This window comes from Pararge aegeria, chromosome 21 (assembly GCF_905163445.1).
Source record: "Pararge aegeria chromosome 21, ilParAegt1.1, whole genome shotgun sequence".
In the NCBI taxonomy this organism is placed as follows: domain Eukaryota; kingdom Metazoa; phylum Arthropoda; class Insecta; order Lepidoptera; family Nymphalidae; genus Pararge; species Pararge aegeria.
In genome coordinates this window covers 9,635,398-9,659,534 of record NC_053200.1, presented here as the reverse complement: position 1 = coordinate 9,659,534, position 24,137 = coordinate 9,635,398, and the positions used below count along the sequence as shown (strand labels likewise).

The 24,137-nt window shown below is 35.0% G+C and overlaps 2 protein-coding genes across 3 annotated transcripts in view; one reads left to right on the top strand and one right to left on the bottom strand.

Moving 5' to 3' along the window:
• Positions 1-66: 66 nt before the first annotated feature.
• Positions 67-11,084, top strand: LOC120633242 (CWF19-like protein 1). Of its 2 annotated transcripts, none has more exons than XM_039903400.1 (11): positions 67-260; positions 379-539; positions 1,479-1,577; positions 1,794-2,017; positions 2,610-2,725; positions 4,332-4,551; positions 4,933-5,047; positions 5,324-5,475; positions 5,742-5,918; positions 7,274-7,406; positions 8,947-11,084. In XM_039903400.1, exons 1-11 carry the CDS (start codon positions 241-243, stop codon positions 9,129-9,131), a joined length of 1,602 nt encoding a protein of 533 aa, XP_039759334.1. In that variant the 5' UTR covers positions 67-240; the 3' UTR covers positions 9,132-11,084. The 2 variants fall into 2 exon arrangements, with proteins under 2 accessions (XP_039759334.1, XP_039759333.1); XM_039903399.1 differs by having other exon boundaries at positions 7,274-7,434.
• A 6,357-nt stretch (positions 11,085-17,441) lies between these two features.
• Positions 17,442-24,137, bottom strand: part of LOC120633183 (Down syndrome cell adhesion molecule-like protein Dscam2) — a 68,973-nt gene continuing 62,277 nt past the window's right edge. Inside the window, exons 29-37 of the mRNA XM_039903314.1 lie at positions 23,647-23,803; positions 23,042-23,182; positions 22,407-22,562; positions 22,140-22,297; positions 21,840-21,912; positions 20,762-20,920; positions 19,557-19,722; positions 18,724-18,731; positions 17,442-17,617 (exon numbers count right to left, since the gene is read on the bottom strand). Of these exons, the coding sequence (XP_039759248.1) occupies positions 17,451-17,617; positions 18,724-18,731; positions 19,557-19,722; positions 20,762-20,920; positions 21,840-21,912; positions 22,140-22,297; positions 22,407-22,562; positions 23,042-23,182; positions 23,647-23,803 (1,185 nt within the window). The 3' untranslated portion in view covers positions 17,442-17,450. The remainder of the gene's footprint in view (positions 17,618-18,723; positions 18,732-19,556; positions 19,723-20,761; positions 20,921-21,839; positions 21,913-22,139; positions 22,298-22,406; positions 22,563-23,041; positions 23,183-23,646; positions 23,804-24,137) is intronic.

Below are 24,137 nucleotides of genomic sequence, written 5' to 3'. Positions count from 1 at the left end.
CTTGGCCTTGTAAAGAATGAAAAAAGAAACAATTTACATTTGTCAGTTGTCAGTTTTGTCTCATACTCTAATGTCATTTTCATATTTTTATATACGATTGTTACTTATTTTGCAGCACCATAAAAAAATAATCTAGTGTTAAAAAATGAGAAGAAACGTTATAGCGACCACATTAAATTAACTAATCAAGATTATTACTGGAACGGAATCATCTGATCTATATACATACATATAACAACAATGGCAGAGAAGCAAAAGACGTGGGTTCAAATGTTTCGTGTAATGAAACTTATTTAAAAAAAAATATTGTATCAACTCAAATATATTAGATGATATTAAAAAAAGAACAATTAAATAACGTGCACTTCATACTTTCAGGCTTGTATGTGGGGATGTGAATGGAAATTTTAATACTTTGTTTTCCCGCGTCGAATCTATAGCTAGGAAGTCAGGAACATTTGAAGTTCTGTTATGCGTGGGGAACTTCTTTGGTGCTGATAACTCGCAACTCGACGCCTATCGTATAGGAACTAGGAAAGGTAAAGTATCATACAAAGTTTAACATAATTGACTTTGTAATATTTCTATGTTAGCAATTGTGTAACAGATATTATAATTAATTTTTTAGGTAACAGAGACATTGGGCTAGGTTAGATTATGTACAATGAATTAAATTCTTTTCACACTGCTCCAAAGATGTACTTACTATTTTTTATTATTATTAAATTTTTGATATATTTCTGAATTTTCCCTGTTCTGGTCTGTTTGGGGGGATGGGGCTGTGGCTAGTTACCACTCTACCAACTAAGTTGTGCAGCTAAGTGATTAGCCTATTACCATCTCAGACAACATCATGACTGCTTGACTTGAGTCATCTGTGTATATGAAAAAGTGTCGTCAAAATGTATTAAATTAGGATGGCGCCACATTTGCATCAGGGTAACTCTTAAAAGAAGCGCCAAATATAAATATTGTTAGAGTAGGCTTGATAAATAAACAAGGAAGTATGGAGATACAAGGAAGTAAGGTTATATTTACCACAATATTTTGTACAACGTAAGTTGTTGAAATTCTCAATAATTAACTACTTTAGTCGATAATGACATTAAATTTTTTAACTCGGCATACTTCAATTCATCTACGATTGCTACATTCATACCATACCCTGTGCATCCACCAGCGCCATTGTGGAGGATTTATGAACTGTTATTTAGCGCATACACTGGACACTTTTTCAACTTTTCTCCCATATAAGATGACTCTCCTTACCTCTACCCTCCATACATCAAGGCTAACTTGTAGTGCTATAGATATATACATATGTATTTTATTGCGCATAGGGATAATAAAAAGGAATTGTGAGTGACAGCTTATTGTTCATTCTGTGCTCACAGGACACAGGAATATTAGTATGAGAAAAAATTCAGTACCATTAACTATTTGAAATACATTTAATATTACTGTTTGTTTGTTTGCAGTGCCAGTCACGACATATGTTTTTGGCCCATCATGTGCCGAACATGTTCAATATTATTGCGAGGAAGGTGCAGAAATTGTTCCAAATGTTATCTATATGGGTGAGTTAATAATTTTTAATAAAAATTTATTAATGAAGGTTTATTCTATGATTCTCTTCTAGTAATTACCTGCACACTTATTTGTTTGTCACTTCACTTTCTTAAAACAACAAATTTTTAACAACTGATATTGTACATTATACTGACTGTTTGAGTTAATAGTACAAGCCTGTTGTTTTTAAAGGATTTTTTTGTTTATATGTTACCTTTTTTTAGGAAAAAGAGGAATTTTCACTACAAGTTCAGAAGTTAAAATAGCTTATTTAACTGGCCCATCAAGAAGGGAGTTGGGGAAAGAAATACCAATGTGTACATTTGAGCCGAGTGACTGCAGTGCCGTCAGGGATGCTTGTTTCAGAGGTCAGAGTGAGTTCAGGGGAGTTGATGTACTCATCACTACCTTATGGCCTGCGGGCATACAGCAGGATAATTTGCAAAAGGTTTGTTTAAACAATTTTATGCATAACTAGTTAGTTTTCTAAGTCCCACAGAAACATTTTATTTTCCTTGGTTGATAAATATGATACAGCTGTGTCTAGGGTATTTTATCATGATAAAAAATAACATATATCCATCTACGGAATACAAGCTAGCTATATATGATACCTTTCATTAAGATATTTACTGTAGTTGAGCAGAACTTAAGTAACAATAAATAACAAATCTTCCTAAAACCCTCTCCTAAAGTTGTGCTTGCAAAAGATTGCCAGATTTGGGTTATGCTTGCAGGACAAAAGCTTGTGCAACAAATCCTCAGATATCGAAGTTTCTTCCTTTAGTTATTAATAAGAATTCTTGATAATTTATAATGACCAAAGCCGCAGATAATTACCATTGACTAACCTAACTCTGTGCTGTTACAGAATAGTCTGCTACTTATTTATTTGAGTTAACAAAAAAACAACAAAGTATCACATTACACAATGGTATACATATTACAAATACTTACTGCAGTGTCAACTGCTACTTAATTATAAACTTTTGGCCCAACCCAAATTGAAGCTTTTTATTATATACAACATATTATTTCAGGCTGATGTGGAACCAGAGTGTTTATCCGATTTAATAGCATGGCTTTCTATTCATATAAAGCCGAGGTATCATTTTGTTCCATCCGCCGATAAGTACTTTGAAAGACAACCATACAGGTTAGTTAATGTTAATTGTAATATTATTAACTTTGCTTTTGACTGGAAACTATAAAGCTTTTGCAAAATGAACAGAAAGAAAACATATTCTCAAAGTCTATTCACTTCGAAACGGTCGCCTTTGTGCCGTGCCTTCTTGGCCTGTGCCGGCTTTTTTTAAAAGCCGCCGCTTTGCCATCAAATGTCGTCGCTTGCGGCGTACATCCGCAGGAGAATTTGACATTTTATATAGAAGTGGTTCTGTCTGTTGACTGAGAGAAAATATTATTTCGTCTTTGTCTGCACAGTTTAAAAATAGTGTAGTATCACAAGTACTATTTTTGAAGTTACTACTATAGTCGGAAAAATGTAATAGGCCCGTTTTGACATTTGTGCAAGACCATAGAATGTAACTTGGAACGAAACTGAAAGAAACAAAAAAATAAAAATCAACTACATACAGTGTTTTAAAAAATACGTAAATTTTTTTGGGATGTTAAATAATATGAAAGAATATATCGCGAGTATTCTTTTTGCGCTTACTTCATAGTAGCATGCAATTTATAATTGTTGCGAAACGTTCCGAAAACAGTGACGTTCTCAGTCTTTTTTTTTTTATACTAGAGCTGTAACCATTTTTTTACTGAATATCGAAATTAAATATTGTATAGTTATCTTTACTGCAAAGAATAAGCTTGGTTCTCAAAATGGGTTCTAAATAATGAGTCTGAGATGATGTATCTGACCAAGCGGCTCATGACTGAAGCGTCCCCGCGCAACTTCGCAGTTTTTCGTTCCTCATCTTGTAAAGTTGACTGTGCGCTCGTTTAAGTTTGATATATATTGTTTACTATTACGTTAACTATAGCTCTTCTATTTTGGACATTAATTTAAACATAGTGATTTGACTCGATTTTTGTGTTTGTTGTTATATAGTACTAACTCTGTTTCAACTTTCAACATGTTGAAAAGTGGACGTATAATCAACAGCCAGTCACGCGTATTGGTTGTGAAGTTAAAGGAATACTTTGAACGAACGAACACTTTACAATACATAATAATATCAATCAAGTACTGATACAAACTTGAATTGATTTATCGTGAGTATCGAGTACAGAGTCTTATGGTTCCATACTAGTTACGTCGCGATGACAAATGTCAAAACGGGCCTATTACATTTTTACGACTATAGCCTTAAATGAATAATGAAAAAGTCATAATTTTTATTAAAATTTTGTTTTCTATTTAAGATGTGTTTATTTATTTATATTCATATTAGTATAGTATAAGTATTCATTTTATTTTATTTAAAGTTACAAACAAGTAAAGCAAAATAAAAAATGAGCAAAAATGTAAAATGCCAAATTCTCCTGCTGGTGTATTGAAACTATGAAATTAAAAGACTATAATACTAAGACTACCTTTCTACTGTATACTCTCATGTTTTGATAACCTAGTGTTGTCACAAAATCCAATAAACCGTTTTGTTGCCGTCTTGGTTAATCTTAGGCATAATATTTCAGTTTAAGATGGAAACATGACAGTAGTAGTAGTAGAAAAGTACTTAGTTTAGTATTGTACTAATACCTTCTTAATTTTTATAAGATCTATGATTATAATTCTGCAGAAATCAAAGCGTACATCAGGACTACAAGGAAGGTGCAACAAGATTTTTTGCAGTAGCCCCCGTTGGCAACAAAAACAAAGAGAAGTGGATCTACGCATGTTCCTTACAGCCAATCACAAAGATGCGAATGACAGACTTATTGCAAAGCACTACAGACGAAACTCCGTGTCCGTATGATCCTGATATGTTGAAGCAACACCAACCAGGAAAAGTGGTCAAGGTAAAGTGTAGGAGTACTAAAATATAAGGATATACACTGGACTTGCGGTCGCTTGTTAATACACTCGCGTACATCATCTGATAAGTTTCTCATTTAAATTTAATATCTATTCAACACAATGTTCAACAAACCACCGCATCAACTCGTCCAGGCACCGTTTTCAAGAATTGGTCTATTAAATGCAAATATTTGCAATTCTATTAAATGTAAAGATTTTAATCAGACTTAGTTACAAAGATTAGCGTGCACATGCAAACAAATGAATAGACAAATGTGTGCTAAGATTGACAATATTTTATAGTAAAAACTCGGATGAGTTTCATCTATCCAATATGATGTACCCGAACCACTGTATCGACTCGTCAATAATTTTTGTATTAGGTATCGGGCAACGGGCAGTTCTTTTTCAATATGGACGCTGCGGATGACGACAATGGGAAAAGAAAAAGAAAATCTGGAGATAATCCAGAAAGGAAAAGAAAGGAGTTTGACCCAGGTTTGTTGCATCTATCTATTTTGACTTAGTAGTATAGTAGTTTCTGTTCCATACTCTTTCTTGTAATTGGAGCATGAATTCTGGGAGTGCCCCCTATGGGAACCTCATTCTAGCTTCACATTTGTTGAGCTATATTGGTAAACCATTGGTTTTCTACGGATATTCCCATTTCTAATATCTCAATCGCTCGCTTTCGCAAGGTCCAACGTAGCATAACAAAATAAAGTTTATTTAAGTACCAGGTATGCATAAAGGGAAATATGGATTCTTTTTTAGATACCTGTTGGTTCTGCCTATCTTCTCCTTCAGTGGAGAAACACTTGGTGATATGTGTGGGCACACACTGTTACTTAGCGCTACCCAAGGGACCTCTCACTCCTTACCACGTGCTGATACTGCCTATTGCACACCATCAGAGTGTTACCAAGGTAATATAAGATTTTTATTATGTCACTTTAATAATGAGAGGGTTAAGGCCGAGTCCACCACGCTGGCCCAGTGCAGATTGGTGGACTCCACACCTGAATAAATGTCATTAATTTATAATTAGAGTTAAAAGAAAAATAAACTTTAAAGGTTTTTATTCACACTACTCTCGTACCCATTTAGGACGCTTAAACATGAGCCTTAAATAAATTTATTATGTCGCTACCAACAGCTAGTTTAAGTTTATATAATTGGGATTTTATTTTAGGCGCCCGATGAAGTGTCAAAAGAAATAAAAAGATTCAAAGAAGCATTGAAGAAGTTTTACACAGCGATGGATAAGCTAGTCGTGTTCTTTGAGAGGAACTATCGCACTTCACACATGCAGATACAATGTGTGCCGGTGCCGAAGGTGTGCGGCGCTCAGATATTGGAAGTATTTCAGGTATTTTAAAAGTTTTATGTCCTACACCATTTTATGAGCAGTCCAGAATATCATGATTGTAACTAGAATATCATACAGAATTCAAGATGAAAATTTATTGTAAACTGCGTATGGCCATTTTCTATATTAAATCGAGCCGTAATCTATACAAAGTGTAAATGAAAACCGAAATAATACTTCAGAGGCTTTAGAGGTATATTATTTACTGTCTCTGAGACTTATCTGTGAAACTGAAATGCTAATAGTTTTTGAGTAAACCATTGCCATTTTTTTTTTTTAAAGAAATCAGATACAATTCTAACATCACGAAGGAAAGTGTGGAAAGATCTAAATAATTCAGGAATCACAGAATTAAGAACATACAAAAACCGTGTACACAGCTTATATTGAAGCATCAACAACCACTCAACTTTAGTAGTGTTTCTCGAAAGGCGGTCACTTCATTCATTCTGTATTTGGCAGTAATTATTTTACTTTTGAAAATGTTTGTGATGAACATGAATTTTATTCAGTGTCTGGGTGTTTATCTGTATATTATAAGTATTTATGAATATTATTCATAAAATTATACAACTTCATAGTATCCATAACACAAGCTACGCTTTCTTTGGGGCTAGATGGCGGTGTTTTACATAAAATGAGAAAAGTTAGTGAACTAGCAACATTCCGTAGGTGTGAAGTCAGACATGCACGGGGCCGTTTTCACTGTTTTTGGATAAAATGCACTTCACGCCGGAAATATTTTTAAAAATAGGTTTAGAATTTTGTTAATAAGTTAGTCTTATTATAATATTAACGAATATTTTTGTGACAGTTCTTAATTAGTGTCTAAAGTTTAAATTTTAATAGTCATATGTAAAATAAACTCAATAACTCAATTCACGCCAGAAAGTGGCAAACTTTTGGAACTATACCCACTTACAGCACCAAAGAAATGTACACAGTTAAAGCAACAAAATTTATTCTATTCTATTCTATTATGATGGCCGATTGGCGCAGTTTGCAGCGACCTGCTTTCTGAGTCCAAGACCTTGGGTTCGATTCCCACGACTGGAAAATGTTTGTGTGATGAGCATGAATGTTTTTCTGTGTCTGGGTGTTTATATGTATATTCTAAGTATTTATGTATATTATTCATAAAAATATTCATCAGTCATCTCAGTACCCATAACACAAGCTACGCTTACTTTGGGCCTAGATGGCGATGTGTATATTGTCGTAGTATATTTATTTATTTATTTTGTTTATTCTATTATTGCAATAATGGCTGAACGAGGGTTCTGTATGTTTTTAATTCCATGCCAAGAACTTAGAACCGTTCAAACTGTGTGTCTGTGATAGAAATATGATTCCAGGATGAAGCGGGCATTAACAGTATTCATATGGAAGTACTTCCGCCGTTCACGGAGATAATGCAAGTGTCATTGCCCGGCGCGCCTTACTTCCATGCTGAATTGCCGTCCGGCGATCAGTTGTATGCCAAAACCAGTAAGCACTTCCCGATACAATTTGGCAGGTAGGTCTTCATGTCTCAACCAAATGTCTGCTGCTCTTCAACCCAGCTAAGCCACCCCAGATATTAAAGAACTTGGCCACCCATGGTCAGTGGCGTGCACTTCATACATGCACAAAAGCACTGCCTACCCTAAAATATTTGTATTATTCATAAAGGGGAAGGATTTTTCCATTTTATGCCATTTTCCTTCTTTATGCATACCCTGGTCAAAAACTCTGTGCACGCCACTGACCATGGTGATCCCTGCTTTATGAGTCTCAAGGCCATGGTATGGATCCCCACAACTGGAAGATGTTTGTGTGATAAACATGAATATTTTTCAGTGTCTAGATGTTTATCTGTATTCTATAAGTATTTATGTATATTATTCCTTAATTTATTTTATCAGTCATCTTAGTACCCATAACACGAGCTACGCTTACTTTTGGGCTAGATGTACTCTCGCAATATATTTATTTGTGTCACTTGATCTATGTTTTATCGATAAAAAAGCTTGGGTGTGAATTGCTCTAGTTTCATAGCTTAATATAAATTTACTGTGAGATGGTGATAACCAAAAAAAAATTTACCCGGCTAAGTTTGTTGCGGGCTCTTCTTAGAACAGGGCGCGTTTGGAACCCTCGTAGCTTTTGGTTTAAGTTGGCGAACGAAGTTATCACCATCCTTACAATTATGTAAACATGTATACATGTATGAACGCTTTATAAGTGCCTGTGATAGGCCTACATGAATAAAGAAATTTTGAATTTGAATTTGAATTTATGCAATTCCAGCGACGCCACGCATTTTGTGTAAAATTACTCATTAATAAGTTGGGGTGCACAGTGACGGATTTTGTGGTCCCATGATTCTGGAATGGCGACTCAGTACCTGGAGACGAAGCTTTAATAGACCTTTGTTTTTTGTAGTAATAATTGATGGACCAAACTGATGGCCCACCTGGTGGTTAGTGGAAAACCGTCGCCTGTAAACAGCAACACTTCACAGGGTATGCAAGGAGAACGTTCTGCAACATGTGGCCCTGTGTCCATCAATTTGAGCCGTAGGTGTTAAGTGAATGTAACTATACCGGCAGCCACTCCCTTCAGACCGGAACACAGCATTGCGACAATGATTTGACGGCCGATTGGCGCAGTTTGTAGCGACCCCGCTTTCTGAGTCCAAGGCCGTGACTTCGATTCCCACTACTGGAAAATGTTTGTGTGATGAGCGTGAATATTTTCAGTGTCTGGGTGGTTATATGTATATTCTAAGTATTTATGTATATTACTCATAAAAATATTCGTCAGTCATCTTAGTTTCCATAACACAAGCTAAGCTTACTTTGGGGCTAGATGGCGATGTGTGTATTGTCGTAGTATATTTATTTATTTATTTATTTATTTATTTAATGCTGCTTAGCGGCAGATATAAGCACACCGATAGTACTTCCCCGGACGAGCTCTGCCACAAAATGCTACTACTACCTTTCCAGTTGGACAGCAATCTGTTATTTTTTCTTTTTAATTCCAGAGATGTACTATCAAGTCCACCGATACTCAACTGCGAGGACAAAGCCGATTGGCGGCAGTGTTTGCTTAGCCGCGAAGAGGAGGATTCGCACGTTGCGGCGTTCAGGCAAAAGTTCCGCCCCTTCGACTTCACAGCCGAAGATAGTGACAGTGAAAGCGACTAAGCGACCGAATGCGACTAAGTGAGTGAAAGCGACTAAGTTAGTGAAAGCGACAATAGTTTTTTTTATAGTGTCAATAATACAAACCATTCTACAACGTTCAATTCCGCGGTTAACAAAAAAAGGCAATATTGTATATTTTCAATTACGGTACTTAGGTGACATGAATGTGAGCTTCGAATTCAGAATTATTATATATACTACCATGTAGCGGTGCAGCAAATCCCGCACCTTCTACGTTTTAAGTTATGTGCGTTTTAAGCAATTCATACATCACTTGCTTCAACGGTGAAGAAAAACATTGTGGGGAAACCTGCATGCCTGAGAGTTCTCCATTTTTAAAGTAGTGTGGAGTACCACCAACCCATACTGGGCCAGCGTGGTAGACTACTGCCTTAACCCCTTCTCATTGTGTGAGGAGACCCGTACCCTGTAGTGGGACGGTAATATGTTGATCGGTAGACTTCTACATCATCGGATCGGTACCTCAAATGGTTGCGATAATTAAATTGTGGCACTAATACCTAGTGCTGAGAGTAAATATTAGGTCAACTTTTCCGAATGATCTGTAATATCTTATCGTACCTACAGCGATAAGTACATATTTCTATAATGCATAACATCATTTCAATGTATACCTTATCTGTATAGAAATAAACGATATTTTATTTTATGTACTAATGTTTTTTAAGATTATTTTTTTTGAATCTCTGGAGTCTAGAAAAATAACCGAATACACCTCCAAATTTCTGTAAAAGTCTCTAAAGACCGTTCATCGGTTCTGTACAAAAGAGAGAGTTTATAATTTTTTTTTTGATTGAGCTTGAGAAGACACAGTTATGTCAAAATTACAAAGTACTTATTTATGTGTTTGTAATATAGATACAATTATTATTATTTATTTATGGTCCAGATGTTCGTAACTTAAAAAAAACTGAAATGTCTGTTAGTTTACATACTTAATCTTGCTTCGTAATGAAATCGTCAATGTGCTACCAAGCATATGATTAATATTGTGAAACATATTGGGGAGCTTTAGACCCCTGTAGCCTTAGAACATGATTTGCTCGCTAGCACTCGAGAAGTCGTTTTCTAGTGTGGAAATACTTAAACTTCTGAGGAAAATGATTCTTATTTGCATTGAGTTAAAGCTCAAATTTGCCTACAATGCTTTACCTCAGGGCTTTTGATAAAACGTTTGCTAAGAAGAAGGTCAAAAGTACAGCCTCGCTCCCTCAGCGCTAGCAAGTGCGAGCGAGATGAAAAAAGTAAGCCAGACAGCTCAGATGATAGCAGCGAATGGGTGTGGGCGGATCATCTAGCACTCATTTCTAGCCTAGCACTTCTAGCATTTTTCCACCAGACCTGCGTTATCTACTGTCTTATCCTGTATTTTCATTCCTCGCGCACCTCATCACTACCTTGATGAGTTAAATATATAATGCTTGTGAGTGCGAATGCGACAAAAGACTTGCAGCTCATGTGGTAACAGCGATGCTATATAATTTTATATAAACCAGACAAGATTACGGCTCTGTGTCACTGTGGCGATGGAGAGCGCTATGCTATGAGTATCTCTGCGTGCTCAAATCAGAAATAAGGAGATCCGTAGAAGATCCAGAGTTATCGACATAGCTCAACGAGTCGCGAAGCTGAAGTGGCAGTCGGCGTGGCACATAGCTCGGAGAACGGATAGACGTTGGGTTCCCAAGGTGCTGGAATGAAAGCCCCCAACTAAAAGACCCCCAACGAGCTAGACAGACGACATCAAGCGCGTTGCAGGTAGCACTGGACTGGGACTGGACCCAAGCGGCACAAAACCTTGGAATTTAGAACTCCCTAGAAAATACCTATGTCCAGCAGTGGACGTCTATCGGTTGATATGATGATGAGACATGATTAAAAGGTTCATAGAATTAAGAGCGCCACTCACGAATGTATAATATCTTAAATAAAAGACAAAACAACTTCAATTAAATGAATTTTTATTTTCTTTCACATCATACTGTTTCCTAATAACTCATTTGGTTTTATAAAAACATATCTGTAACAACATGATTAACTAACTTCTTAATCTATGCACGTGTATCAATGTATATAATTATTAACATAACATTAAAAATGATATGGTACATTGACTAGATCGAAAATGATGAAATTCGTGTGGATGCGACATGGATTGATTTGAAAATTCGTGAGCAATTATTCGCCTTGATGTGCGAGTATTCGTTGTAGTCTTTAATATGCTTAGTTTAATGTCACAACAGTTTATGAATTTGGTAGTTACGTTCACATTAACAGGTATGCGCAATCCAGCTAATTTTTAAATGTATATATATAAATTTAAAATTCATTTATTTCAAGTAGGCCTTATATAAGAACTTTTGAATCGTCTTGTATGTCGTTTTGTAGTGACTACAACCGGTTCGAAAGGCAGATTTTACCGAGAAAAAGCCGGCAAGAAACAGTAAAAACTTTTACGTTAAGTAGGTCCACTTGTACTATTGAAAAGGTATGTCTTTAGGTATGTCTGTTTGTTGTGACCCTATCAAATAAACTCAGTTGCCAACATCAACATTATAAAGTTTAATATCTTGTCTGACGTGAAAGCGGAGCCAACTGCTGCCAAAAGTATTATATTGCACAGACAAAAGTATTCAGTTGCATATTAATCTCGGTATACCTAGTTAGTTTTATAAACACATTCTGTAAACTGCTACATTTGGTAACTTCGAAAACATGTTATAGAAGTACAATGGTTTTGCTACATTGTCTATTGCGTTGCATGTAAATGTGTGCGTAAATATTTTTTTTTATACATTTATATATAATTTGCCTCGTAAGTATATATTACAGTAAAACAGTTAATGTTTGTAAAACTTTATTTTGTCAAGCACTTGCAGACCAGACATTCAATTGAACCAAAATTTGGCATCCGACCTAACTCTCTGGTTGCAGGGATAATGTAATATTACAGTACCATAGAGTCTATGGAGCTGGTATAATGATGAAGTCGGTCTTTGGATCTTCAATCCAGTTGGCTCTCGTTACATAACTTTCAATGAGAAGTTACAGACGCTGTTCAGGTCCTGATAATAGGGTCAACATCAAAAAAGTGTTGCGAGTATAAAAACTGCTTGTGTACGCATAGAAAATGTTTGATAGGAGAATTGTTTAAGGATAAGAAATGCAAAAGGTGTCAAGAAGTTTCGGGTGTTAGTGTTAGTTTTTTTGTTCTAGGTCTTTTTCGAAACGCTGCGATAACAGAGAAGGTCAAATCAGGGCATCATATCGTTTGTAGCTTTCCACCAATTAAAAGATTAATTCAAACTTTCGAGCCGTGTGGATTGATCGCACATGTAGAGAATGCAACTACAAATGTTGGACGCTTTGTTTGAAATTGCTTAGAAGCTTTTAGGCATTATATAAGGCTGTAGATTTTATAAATAGATAAATAACTAACTTAAGACCTGACCTTTTGATGTTTATACTTAGAAAGTGAATGAATTAAGTACTGCAGTTAATAATCTGTACACAAAATCTAAGTTTTTACAAAAAGTGAACGTAACCTGATTTTCTTGTGCGTTTGTGGTCTTATATTTATTAACCTATTGCTAAGCATCGTACGTGTCCGACATTATTAAATTTAATTAAGCAAATTCCAATGTGAGGAGTCCAATGTCATCGTATGTACTCATAACTCGATATAATCTGCAACAATTTGCTTGGAAAACTTTAAAGATTATTTCTCATATCCATGACTGTTTTTCGATATAAATAATTATCATTGAACTTAATTACATTTGCTAAAAACTACTAAATGATTAACTTCGATTAACTAGCATTAGGTATTTGTGACTATATTATATAAAATAGATCTCAATTAAATATAGGGCAGTCTTCGTTGGAATTACGAAAGAGAGTCAACGTAAACGATTGTAAATTATATAAAAAAAACACGCAATCCCACATAAAAATCGTGTCGTACCGTACAAAACGTGTATTGCAACACTCAATCTAGAACTACGCGGTAAAGTGAGAGTGCTATTACGAAAAGCGCGTTCGAGATGAAGAAACCTTTTATATCACTACAAAAACTGTATGATGACATTTACTGTTTGATAAACTGTTTCATTTTGTTGTCTTTGTCTATTTGTTGGAGGATTTATATTTTTAATTTTTTAGGCCGATCAAATATTGAATGGACATACTTACTTTTGTTAGCAAATCTGCCTTTGTATGTAGGTTAAATATATAAAGGTAACTTCTCGACAACTATGGAATTTAGGTATTACGCATGTTCTGACTTCATCTCAAACAATTGTTCCAATACCACTCCACAATACAATATTATAAAGTTAACTTTCTGCCGTATTCACCAAACTATAGGTAAGTGTATTGTCTTGTGTTACTGTTAATGAGGATTGTATATTCTAACACCGTTATTTTACATCCTTATTGTAGTTTAAGAGCTGATATATAGAATAAGGTATGTTATTCAACAGTACTTAAGATTCAAACTTCCATAACACTTATGTTAAAAATTATTCTATATTCATTGGAATATTGAATCTTAAGGTGTACATTTTGTTTATGAGGAGCTTGGAGATTTTATAGGTGTGATATTCTAGATAATAAATAAATAACGGGATACAAATACATCCCTCTTTATATTAAATTTACAAATGTTTGCCATGGCAATTTAAACGCCTTTATATTATGTAATACAATTTTGCCCATTTGAATATTATTATGACCACATATTTTTGTAACTTCGCTCAACATTCACGTAAAAATAAAAATATTCAAACGATTTTAATCGATGTTTTTAAATAAATTTAGATAAATATTATGTCATCTTAATAATGGATTAAAATACGTTGAAATACTTTCATTTAGACATTAAGAATTATTAATTAGGTATGTGAAAACATGAGAACAAACACTTTTTCGTATTTTATACATTCGATCATATTACATCTACGTTTAAATAGGTAGGGTATTTAAAATTACCATTTACATACGTCTTAAGGTTATTATTTATAGACAGCGATAAGATTTTTTATTCTCCCAATGAAAACGAGATGTTTTCATAAACTTTACAACAATGAAACAATCCATATAGACTGAGAGCTGACGAACGATTTATTCAAACAGTTTTCACGATTACAATTTGAACATAAACTAAAATACCAATAATATATACACAGTGTTCTTGTTATCGTCGAACATTGACAGCCCCTTTTATCTATCCGATCTAAAGTAACTCTAAGCAATATTTATTTACTACACCAGTGACAGAAATGAGAAAATTATCTCTGTACCTAGTAGTATTTAGAAATTTGGAAGTAGCTTAATAACTTTTCAAATATATTGTTTTTCTGCATGAAACTGATTGAATGAATAACGCCGCTGTACTGCGTCGCTGAAACTTTGATATGGGATGCTCCTTATACACCAAACTATTAATTTTTTTCATTTTTTTTTTGTTTTTTATTTTTACCAATAGTACACATTAGAATCATTTACTGGGTCACTGTTGCATGACGAAAAATAAAGTCACCGTGTATATTTCATTGATTAAAGGATCAGTGTTTCTTGGATACACTTCAATTGGCACCGGTGTAATGCACTAAGAAGAAACCGTCCACCGGCTCTTAGACCAATAATTAAATATGAGATACTCTTGAATCGTATCTGTAACTAGTTTTACGACTTTGGTCAATAAGGCATTAAGTATAAACTTTTAAAATATAAATTTACTTTAATTATTGTTCTCCTTAATTTTACAGTTTGATATCCAATACACATTTATCATAACAATATTTACAAAACGCCGTCATTCGAGTTTCTAATTTAAACTCTTCGACACTTCTCTTTCATTGTTCATGAATATATTATTGTAATAATACAATCTCAATAACGTATCCATAAAGTTATATAACTCGGGAGTTTTGAGTACAGAGTACAAAATGATTATTGTAATATTATGTGTTACTATAACATTTTTATTAGAAAAAGTCCACAAAAATAAACATTTACAAATTACTTACTATCGTTTTTTCTTGAATCACGATCAATCAATTCACTTCCATTAAAGTCGCATTTTCTTACTAGTTTGTAAACGTTTCCGTATAAATATTAGGAATATTTTCATTATTTTTGAAGAGTTGAATATTCGAAAAATTTTTAGTGAAATGTCAATTCATATCAGAGTATTCAATCATTCTTTTTATTTGAAAATGTTGATTAATATTTTATTTATATTATTTCGAATTACGGGAATGTTGTTGATTTTTTAGAATGGAAACATTGTCGATTTTTTTTAAAGGGACTTCTTATAATAGAAATACTATAATAATCCAAGAGACGACCGTAAGAAATCTACGCATGCATATTAGTTTATAAACCATTATAGTGTCGGTTGAGTCGGTATGGATGCATTATAAACCCTTAACGCAATTTTTGTAATTCTTTCCACAGTTCTGGCTTTCACCAAAGTTGAAAATAAATAAATATTGGTGTGGTTCTTCTGTATTCTGGGAAGAAATAGGCATAATTATGGAGGTCTTTTTTAGCATAAAATATAATAAGTAATTGAGATTTTCTTAAACTGGCTAAGTTAAAACATAATTAGGTATGTACCTAAAGATTTAGATGAATTTGAGAAAGAAAAATCGTTATTTTTAAAATGAATATACATTTACGTTGTATAATATCCCTCCAACGTACCAAAAAATTTTAGACCGATATTCTTTCGATGCATAGATTTTTTGACGACCGTCTCGCATTGATAATAATTATTTTCTATTACTATCTATCTACAGTATATTTACACAACTAGAAATATTATGTTACTTTGGCAATAATTTTTGTGGGGTCAGCCTAGTGTGCATCGTAAATCCAGAAAAATGTTAGTATAAATAAAACTAATTACCATTTAATTGCCAAAAAATGACAGTAAATAGGTAAATAGGAACGACTTTGAGTTTTTCAAATAATACATGTATACAATAGATATGACCCCACAAATAAATTACAAAAGCAGAGTACATCATAAGTAAAATCAGACTACAATTGTCATGTAGAATCATCACAATTTTCGTTAAAAATCCTTAATATTTTCAGCTTTAATTCCATAAAAATTGAGGAATAATTTGTTCAAGTAACGAGACTACAAAAAATACATTTCAACGTTATTCTGACGAATATATAGATACGCTATATTGTAGCCAACCAATTTCTGATAATTCAGATCAAATGGTAATTCACTATTCCAAATTCTTAAGATATTACTTAAGAATTTGGAATAGTGAAAGCGTATCTACATATTATTTTGCAAACAGTGCATTTATCATCCAAACACGTTAGGCGATGCGCAAACGCAGACACTTTTTGTTACCAACACAAGACACTATCGTAAAAAATTCTGGTCTCTGTGTCCAGTAACAGCAACTGGGCACGATTATAAGTTGCTATTCTTGGATACTACTAACAGTTGGACACTTGGTAGGTGACTGTTTTTCGTCAGTTTTACGATGATTGCAGGTTGCTGCATGATGTAATATACTACTACAATGTTTCTAGAGTGTTTGAGTACAATATCATGGATTATTTATATTGTATGTATTTACAACGGAAAATATTTCGTTTGTAGTTCCTTGCACGAACCATTTTTTTATTTGTAATCCGTTTGATCTTTTTTGATCATTTAATAGATTGTTGCCACTTTTTTCGTCTCAAATTGTCGCCATTATGACGCTGTAAGTTGTAATGCTGCATTACGAGTATACAAATTCGAATTACCAAAAGCACTGTAATAGTCCCACAGTTCTCCGTATGTTAAATATGGCGCTTCAAATGGAGACTAAATTTCAGCTGCCATTTGTATAAGAACAGGTAGTCTAGTGGTAATAAAGAGGTCAGTTGTTTGTGTTAAAAGAAATAAACTGGAAACCGATATTGACAGTTAGTAAAGATTTTATGAGTCTCATAATGTAAACGATTTTTTACCTCACTTTAACGTGTTAAGTTCTTATATAATACAACACAGATAGTAAACCAATTTTTAATTTTTCTATTTTTAAACAAAGGTACTTTACATTAAAATGAAAACGTTGTTAACATTATAAGATACGCTGGAAATAACTGAGTATATGCCTGCACAGGTAGAAATTGATATTGTATTGCATAAAAATAAATAAAGGTAATATCCAACATAAAACAGCGTCCAATAAAAGTGTCTCCGTTTGCGAGGCGCTTAACAGTTTGACAAAATTTGGCACTAGGAGTCAGGTCTCCACAGTGATATGGGGTTTACCTTTAGTTAGGGGTGTTTCACACGTTAATCTGGAAGGCTTCGCGTGTCATCTTGGGGTCGCTGGCGAGGGCGTGGGCGCGTTTGCGGCGGGGGAGCCCCTCTCGCTCGGTGTCGTCTGAAAACCGCGACGGAGGGTGGATGTGCTCGGTGTACGACGGGTAGTTCGATATACTGGATCGAGAAATATTTTGCTACTGTGTAATACCAGGAGTTATTTTGGTACTATATCTAAAGCCAATTGTGTTACACTGTGTGAAATATTCTTCCAGTATTTCGAAATGGTGACTATGTATATAGTTTTTCCTAACCGACTTCGGCCACGGAGGTCAAACTCCAGCGGTATTTTTCAACTAAGCGGGAGATATTATAGTGCTCAAGCATGTATGCAAACTCATTTGCACTCTCCGATCGGACGGTAGATACGACACGACCGAAAGGAGATCAGGCGCTGGATAGACATCCTATCGAGCTCCCCGAGAAACGGGGGCGAATCACCGCCAATTTCCAGATTTCGGGCTGGTACTAAGAAATTCTTGATAGAAAAACCCATGTCTATTCAATGCCCAACCCAGGGATCAAACCCAGGATCTCATGCTCACAACTAGACCAACGAGATACTTATGTACAAGTGGTGCATAAAACGTAATATTATTTTTACAAAAAAAGAAGTGTGCATATTTTTTCAGTATTTCGAATTGCCTGAAAGTGAGGGTACTTAGGTACATTTTAATTACACTTTTATGTACAAGGTGTTCATTTTGTATGTGTATTTTGTTTATCAAAATGTTGATTAAGTGAGTAAAACTTTTATTGGTTTTTGAAATTGATATATAAGGTAGATAGGGGTGCGCAAAGGGAACCAAGCCCAAAAATGAGACTTCACTGTCGCTTTTACCAATCCACCTATAAAAGATACAAGTAGCTTAACGTAAATGCAATGTTTAAATGTCCTAAATGAGTAGGTACTTGCGACAGTTAAAGTATCACTTTAGAAAAGTACACAATGAACGACGAGTGTTTACTTTGCTACAAACCGTAATATGACTACCCGTACAGACTTACACTGAATAATAGAAGTGAAATCATCATCATCATCATATCGATCACAAGCCCACTACAGAGCATGGGTCTTCTTTCGACATGAGAAGGATTTGGACCTTAATCCTACACGCTGGCCAAGTGCTTATTAGTGGACTTCACACGCCTTTGGGAACTTTATTGAGAACTCTCAGGCATGCAGGTTCCTCTGGATATCGTTCTTCACCGTTAAAATAAGTGGTTTTCAATTGCTTGAAACGCACATAGCTTAGAAATGCTAGAGGTTTTTGCTGGGGCTCGAACTCGGTCTTCCCGAAATTGAAGCCGAAGTCCTAACCGCTAGGCTATCACCGCTTATACTATTAGTGTATGATGGTGATATCTCTAATATTTTCTTGATTACTTTTAGTCGAAAAGCGGGCAGTGCACGCATATTGAAAAGATTTATTGTAGGTACACCATGCAAAGATTATACTTATAATAAATTAAAAATACATAGCAGGACATTGTATACAATTTAGCAGTCTTATGGTTCCAATTAATTTATTGATACACTGCCAACCGATTAAATATCGCATTTGCTATATGAGTAGCTGTTTCTTAACTCCACATTAATAAAATAATTTTCTTTGATATTTTAATTAATTTTATGTAAACAATAAAAAGTACTTAGTCATTGTCGTTGTAAGATTTTATCGGTGGTTTGCAGCAAATTAATCTTGTCGTTCATTGTCATCTGTAAAGTAACTGCGTCTGTTCATCTTCAAAGAACTTGAAACTTAAACTAGATATACAATAATTGATGAGCGTTTTCACAAAGTAACCTATAATCTTGTAGATGTTTTTGCACTTTTCTTAAAGCTGGGGACTTTAGTATCAAAGATGGTTTAGCGAATATATACACCATTCAATTTGTTTCGCAAATTAAAATGTCATATAAAATTACAAGCTCTCCAAAGAATATCAAATAGATAAAATACTTTATTATGAGGTAACGTTTTGTAAAAACGCTCTTCGATCTAGATTCCATGTCTCATATAATAACGTGTAAACTATTTTGACGTGTATTTTTCAAAGTGTGAATGGATTCACCTAAACGTTGTCTCGTCGTTATGGCTGCTGTAGCCGCTCGAGGACCGCACGTGCCTCTTGCCAAGTGCACCCGCCTTGCCTTTACGCGAGGGAAAAGCCTTCCGCACCACGCCGCCCACCGAGTCGCCTGATGACGACGACGACTCCTCCCGCTCAACACTCGGGTCTGTACAACATATTAGCTTGCCTTTATTTACAATAATCATTTTCAATCCATACCAATATGCTAAATGCGTAAGTGTGTTTAAAGAAATATACAAAGCGTAAATAATAACCAAAATAATACTTCAAAGGATTTGTCTCTGAGACCGATCTGTGTAAGCGAAAACCTATTAGTTTTTTACTGAAAGAAATCAGATACGCATGCAAAATTAAAATCACGTGACTCCTGTCACTTCATTAGGTACGCGTCGCGTAAATATATATTTATTTAAGATGACTGATCAAAATTTTTATGTACTTATATTATGCCGCCAGCGCTATGGCATTGTCCTATGGTCCCAAAGGCGTAGTGTGTGCTAAGTGGAGACCAATTTCGGTCAAAACACATTTATTTCTCTTGTATTTAACTATTTTCTTTTTATTATTTAAAAATGTTTGTTATTTCTGTGGTTCCCAAATAAATACTTTTCTTTTTTTTGAAATACTTATTATCTATTTAATAATACTATTTACTAATAAACACTTAGACACAGAAAAAAATCATGTTTATCACACAACCATTTTCCAATTGTGGGAATTGAACCCACAGCCTTGGACTCACTGCCCACTGCGCCAATCGGCCGTAAGTTTGTCCTTATTTTACGCCCTAACAAAGCAACCAGGCCACTCGATTTCTGGTACAAAGTTAGTTAAAAGTATGGAGAGTAACATAGGCTACTTTTGGTCCTGGATAAACCATCAAATTCCCAAGGGTGCTTGACAGGAACATTCGTATTTTTACGCGTACTAACATAGCAACTGAACGACTTATTCGCCTTGGGTAGCAACGCAGGAAGCAGTTAGCCTATAAACAGTACACTGCTGAAGTAAGGCAGCGTGAATGGGCATAAGTTTTGCCCATTCACGCTGGTCAGAGGGGTAGGATGCTCTATTCGACTTCTCGTACTACACCCACAGGAAGTGAATTTTAGATTGCAACAAGCCGAATTCGAATCCGATTATTACACGCTTTTAATGCGATTATTAGATTAAATTTCAATTACAAGCGGTAGGGTGTGCAGGACGCAACCTCGCGCCCGGCTCGCTGTCAGAATGAGGAGCGCTCGCGTCGTCGCTCGCATCGTCCTCGTATTCTGTAATTGGCAGGTGCAGCGTTAGTATCTTCTTCACCTCCGAGTCCGTTGATCCCAAGTTGTCCGACTCTGTAACGTAACGACAACAATACTATTAGTAAAAGCTCATTACTTTAGGACATGACGCTGTGTTGATATCACGTAAACGACAATAAATAATTTTTTGGGTCCAAAATTTTAAAAAATTGCCCCCAGTTTATGAAAACGCCGATCTTTAATGGAATTAGTCTTAATCGTTAATCATTACAAATTTTGGGTTACCGACACTAGTGGGTCATTAAGGTTTTTTGCAACGCAATTCTTCGCAGTATGGTGTCGTAAAGATGATTGGCGTTTGATCAACAGTAACATTAATTATTTATCATCTTAAACGCTATTTTAGATAATTTGCTTAGCTTGCTTTCAGAAACTGAGGTTTAAGATACCACAATTGTATGTGACTAATCTGTCATGCTCAATATGAAAGGAGAATGGCATGTAGAGTTACGGTTGCTGTCGTTTTTGTAATATCATTAACACAGCGAAAAAAGCACGTAAAGAGTGTCTGAGTAGAAAAAGATGTATGACGTGATAGTATTTTTTTGTTAGAGTCAATGGAAATGTAACATCGACGACAGATGGATGAATGCTGAATATTTAAAAGCTGAGGAAATGAACGGTTACATTCAATAGATCTAGTTTATGGCGGTTATGAGAAGAAGAGTTCTAGATATACATAAATACATATAATGATAAAAAAACCAGATTAATAAGGATAATACAATACATTATGTGCATGCTTACCTTTATAAATTACAACACCAGTTACGCTCCCATCAGGTTGCATAAAAGGCGATCATTTTGTCAAATTTAAATATCAATACTTATAACTTAAATGGGTTAAATTAAACTTAATTTATAGAAAGTGCATCTACGTAAAATAAAACTAATGTACCTAACTACTTATAAACAAGCTTTATTCGACTTAGGTTATTTACGGAATGCGTACCTTGACTTTCGGAATGTGGATCTCTAAGTCTATTTCCTTTTCTTCGTACTTTTGTATATTCTGGTTCTTTACCCTGTAAAACGGAAATGTTTTATGTAGTATTTTTTTTGAGAGTTATAATCTTAATACCAGTAATAAAAATGGCTTTAAAAAGTGAATGACAAGAAACAAAATCTTAGTGAAGACGACAATATAGATATAAGGAAGACAGGATCGGAAACAATACCGTGGTTTACCACAAATATATTAAATAAATAAATATAAATTGTCTACAATACATATTATGAAATAAAATCCTACTTTATATTTATCGTTTTGCTTGAGGTCGTGGTAGACGAAGGAACCGCGCACGGAGTGGTATGGTCCACTGTAAACGTTCCCACTGTAACTGCTTTCGCTGTAGGCATTAGGCTTTGTGAGTTGGAACGTTGCGTATGGGCAAATATCTTCGATATATTCTGAAACCAATTGATCATTCTAAATTCAAAATCATGCTTAAGCACGTACTGAGTTCTGAGTAGAACGGTTATTGATTTTAGGAAGTTGCTAAATTAGTGAGCAGCGTACCATTTGAAGCGTGTTTGTAATGGTGTTGCGGTGCCGGATGTTGCGCTCGGGTAGCCAAGTATTGCTGATCGCGATTAACTTTGTTTTGCAGCTGAGCGACTGATGGAGATTCACCGACTCCGCTTTCTGGTTGGGCAGTTTCCGTTGGACCCGCTTCTGACGATAAAGAAACGTTATGATGAATGATTGAGCGAATTGAATATTCCTAACAAGATTCATGGTCAAATGCTTGATAGTTATTTATGCAACTTATGTATAATACCTAATTATCAACAGTTGCATGCAAGACTTTATCTACACCCGGAATCTTGTATCCTCTATAAAAGATTCTGAACTAGTTAGCTTACTGCTAACATTAAAACAGCCAGTCCTAGTAACTTTATTAAATATTATCCATTACTGAGTATATACAAATAAACTGAGGATTAATGAATCATTTTGTATAGTGCAATTATTAAAATTAATTTGAATATTTGTTTGGAAGATCCCGATCCCCACCCCGACTGAATTCGAATTAGCTACATTCGACACATGAAATGCCTTTTGCAGCGTTTAAAATATCTGGCACTGTGCTGCCACACTAAACGCAATTTTTGTGTTTTTTATATGACATAAATAATGAATTAGGTACTCACTATTTCTTCGTACTAGAAGCACAATCGCGACCAATGCCGCTAAAACTAGAAGAGAAAGCGCTGCGGGCAACAAAACACGAGCACCCCCAAACGATCTCGTGCCCGCTGCAGGGACTGCGGGTGACACTTCGCCTTCCAGCACTACAACCGTAGAAACAGCTTAGTTTTAATTTAGATGCTTATTTTGGATGAATCAATGTTGGTTTATTGTTTTGCACTATGCTTGCTTAGTAACGCTAAAATACTCTTTGTTCTCTGGATTAAGATAGAAAATATTTGCAACATTCGCTATGCTAATTTTGCTTATTGCCGTATCTACTCTAGTAAGTAAATCGCTTATATCCATTTTATTAATAATAATGTGTTTGGTTTCAACCTTTTTTAAAAATTTCTCATGATGTGTAAAATAACTCATTGTAAAACGTGCTTTAAGTATATTATTTACTATGTACTGCAAGGTTGGTTCAAAAAGTTGCTGCTACTGAGAAATAAAGTACAGGGTTCCTTTTTCATTTATCATAACTACAAATTTCTCGCTGTGAGGATTCAATACTATAATTTTTTTTTTTGTCCAGCGATAATTCAATATGTTATTTTTTACTTACTGCCACTCAGCGAGTGCGTAGTGAAGTTGTAAAGTGCGAGAGCGTGTCCGGCGTTATTGTGTGCCGTAATCCGCAGCTGATAGTGTGTGGCCGGCGATAATCCTGTTACGCTGAAAACGCGCTCCGTGGCTTGCACACTGTTCGAGACTAGGCGCCACTAAAAATAACAGAATAGGTTAGTCGAATATCCTTACACTATTCGTGCGGAGATTACCTTGTTCCTTTTTTGAAAACGGGTCAGAAAGTTACAAACAAAACAAATATGCAAATAATACAAAAATACATTCATTGCTCATGTACTAATGCAACGAAGTTACTGATACTGAGGTGTACAAGGCAAGGTGGATAACTGATGTTACAAGACACTTTGTGTTACATTTTAAACCACTCCCTGGTTATTAATCGGGAATAATTTTATGTCGTAAATAAATTGATTCTGATAGGAGACCCGTGCCCTGTAGCGGGCCGGTAATAGGTTGTTAACGATGATG

What these genes read in the sequence shown, in the direction of transcription:
- LOC120633242 (XM_039903399.1), top strand. Translation starts at nt 241, where the DNA reads ATGGCAGAGAAGCAAAAGAC. An exon ending in TCGTATAGGAACTAGGAAAG is followed by an intron (nt 540 to 1,478) that starts GTAAAGTATCAT and finishes GTTTGTTTGCAG; the next exon opens with TGCCAGTCACGACATATGTT. An exon ending in TCCAAATGTTATCTATATGG is followed by an intron (nt 1,578 to 1,793) that starts GTGAGTTAATAA and finishes ACCTTTTTTTAG; the next exon opens with GAAAAAGAGGAATTTTCACT.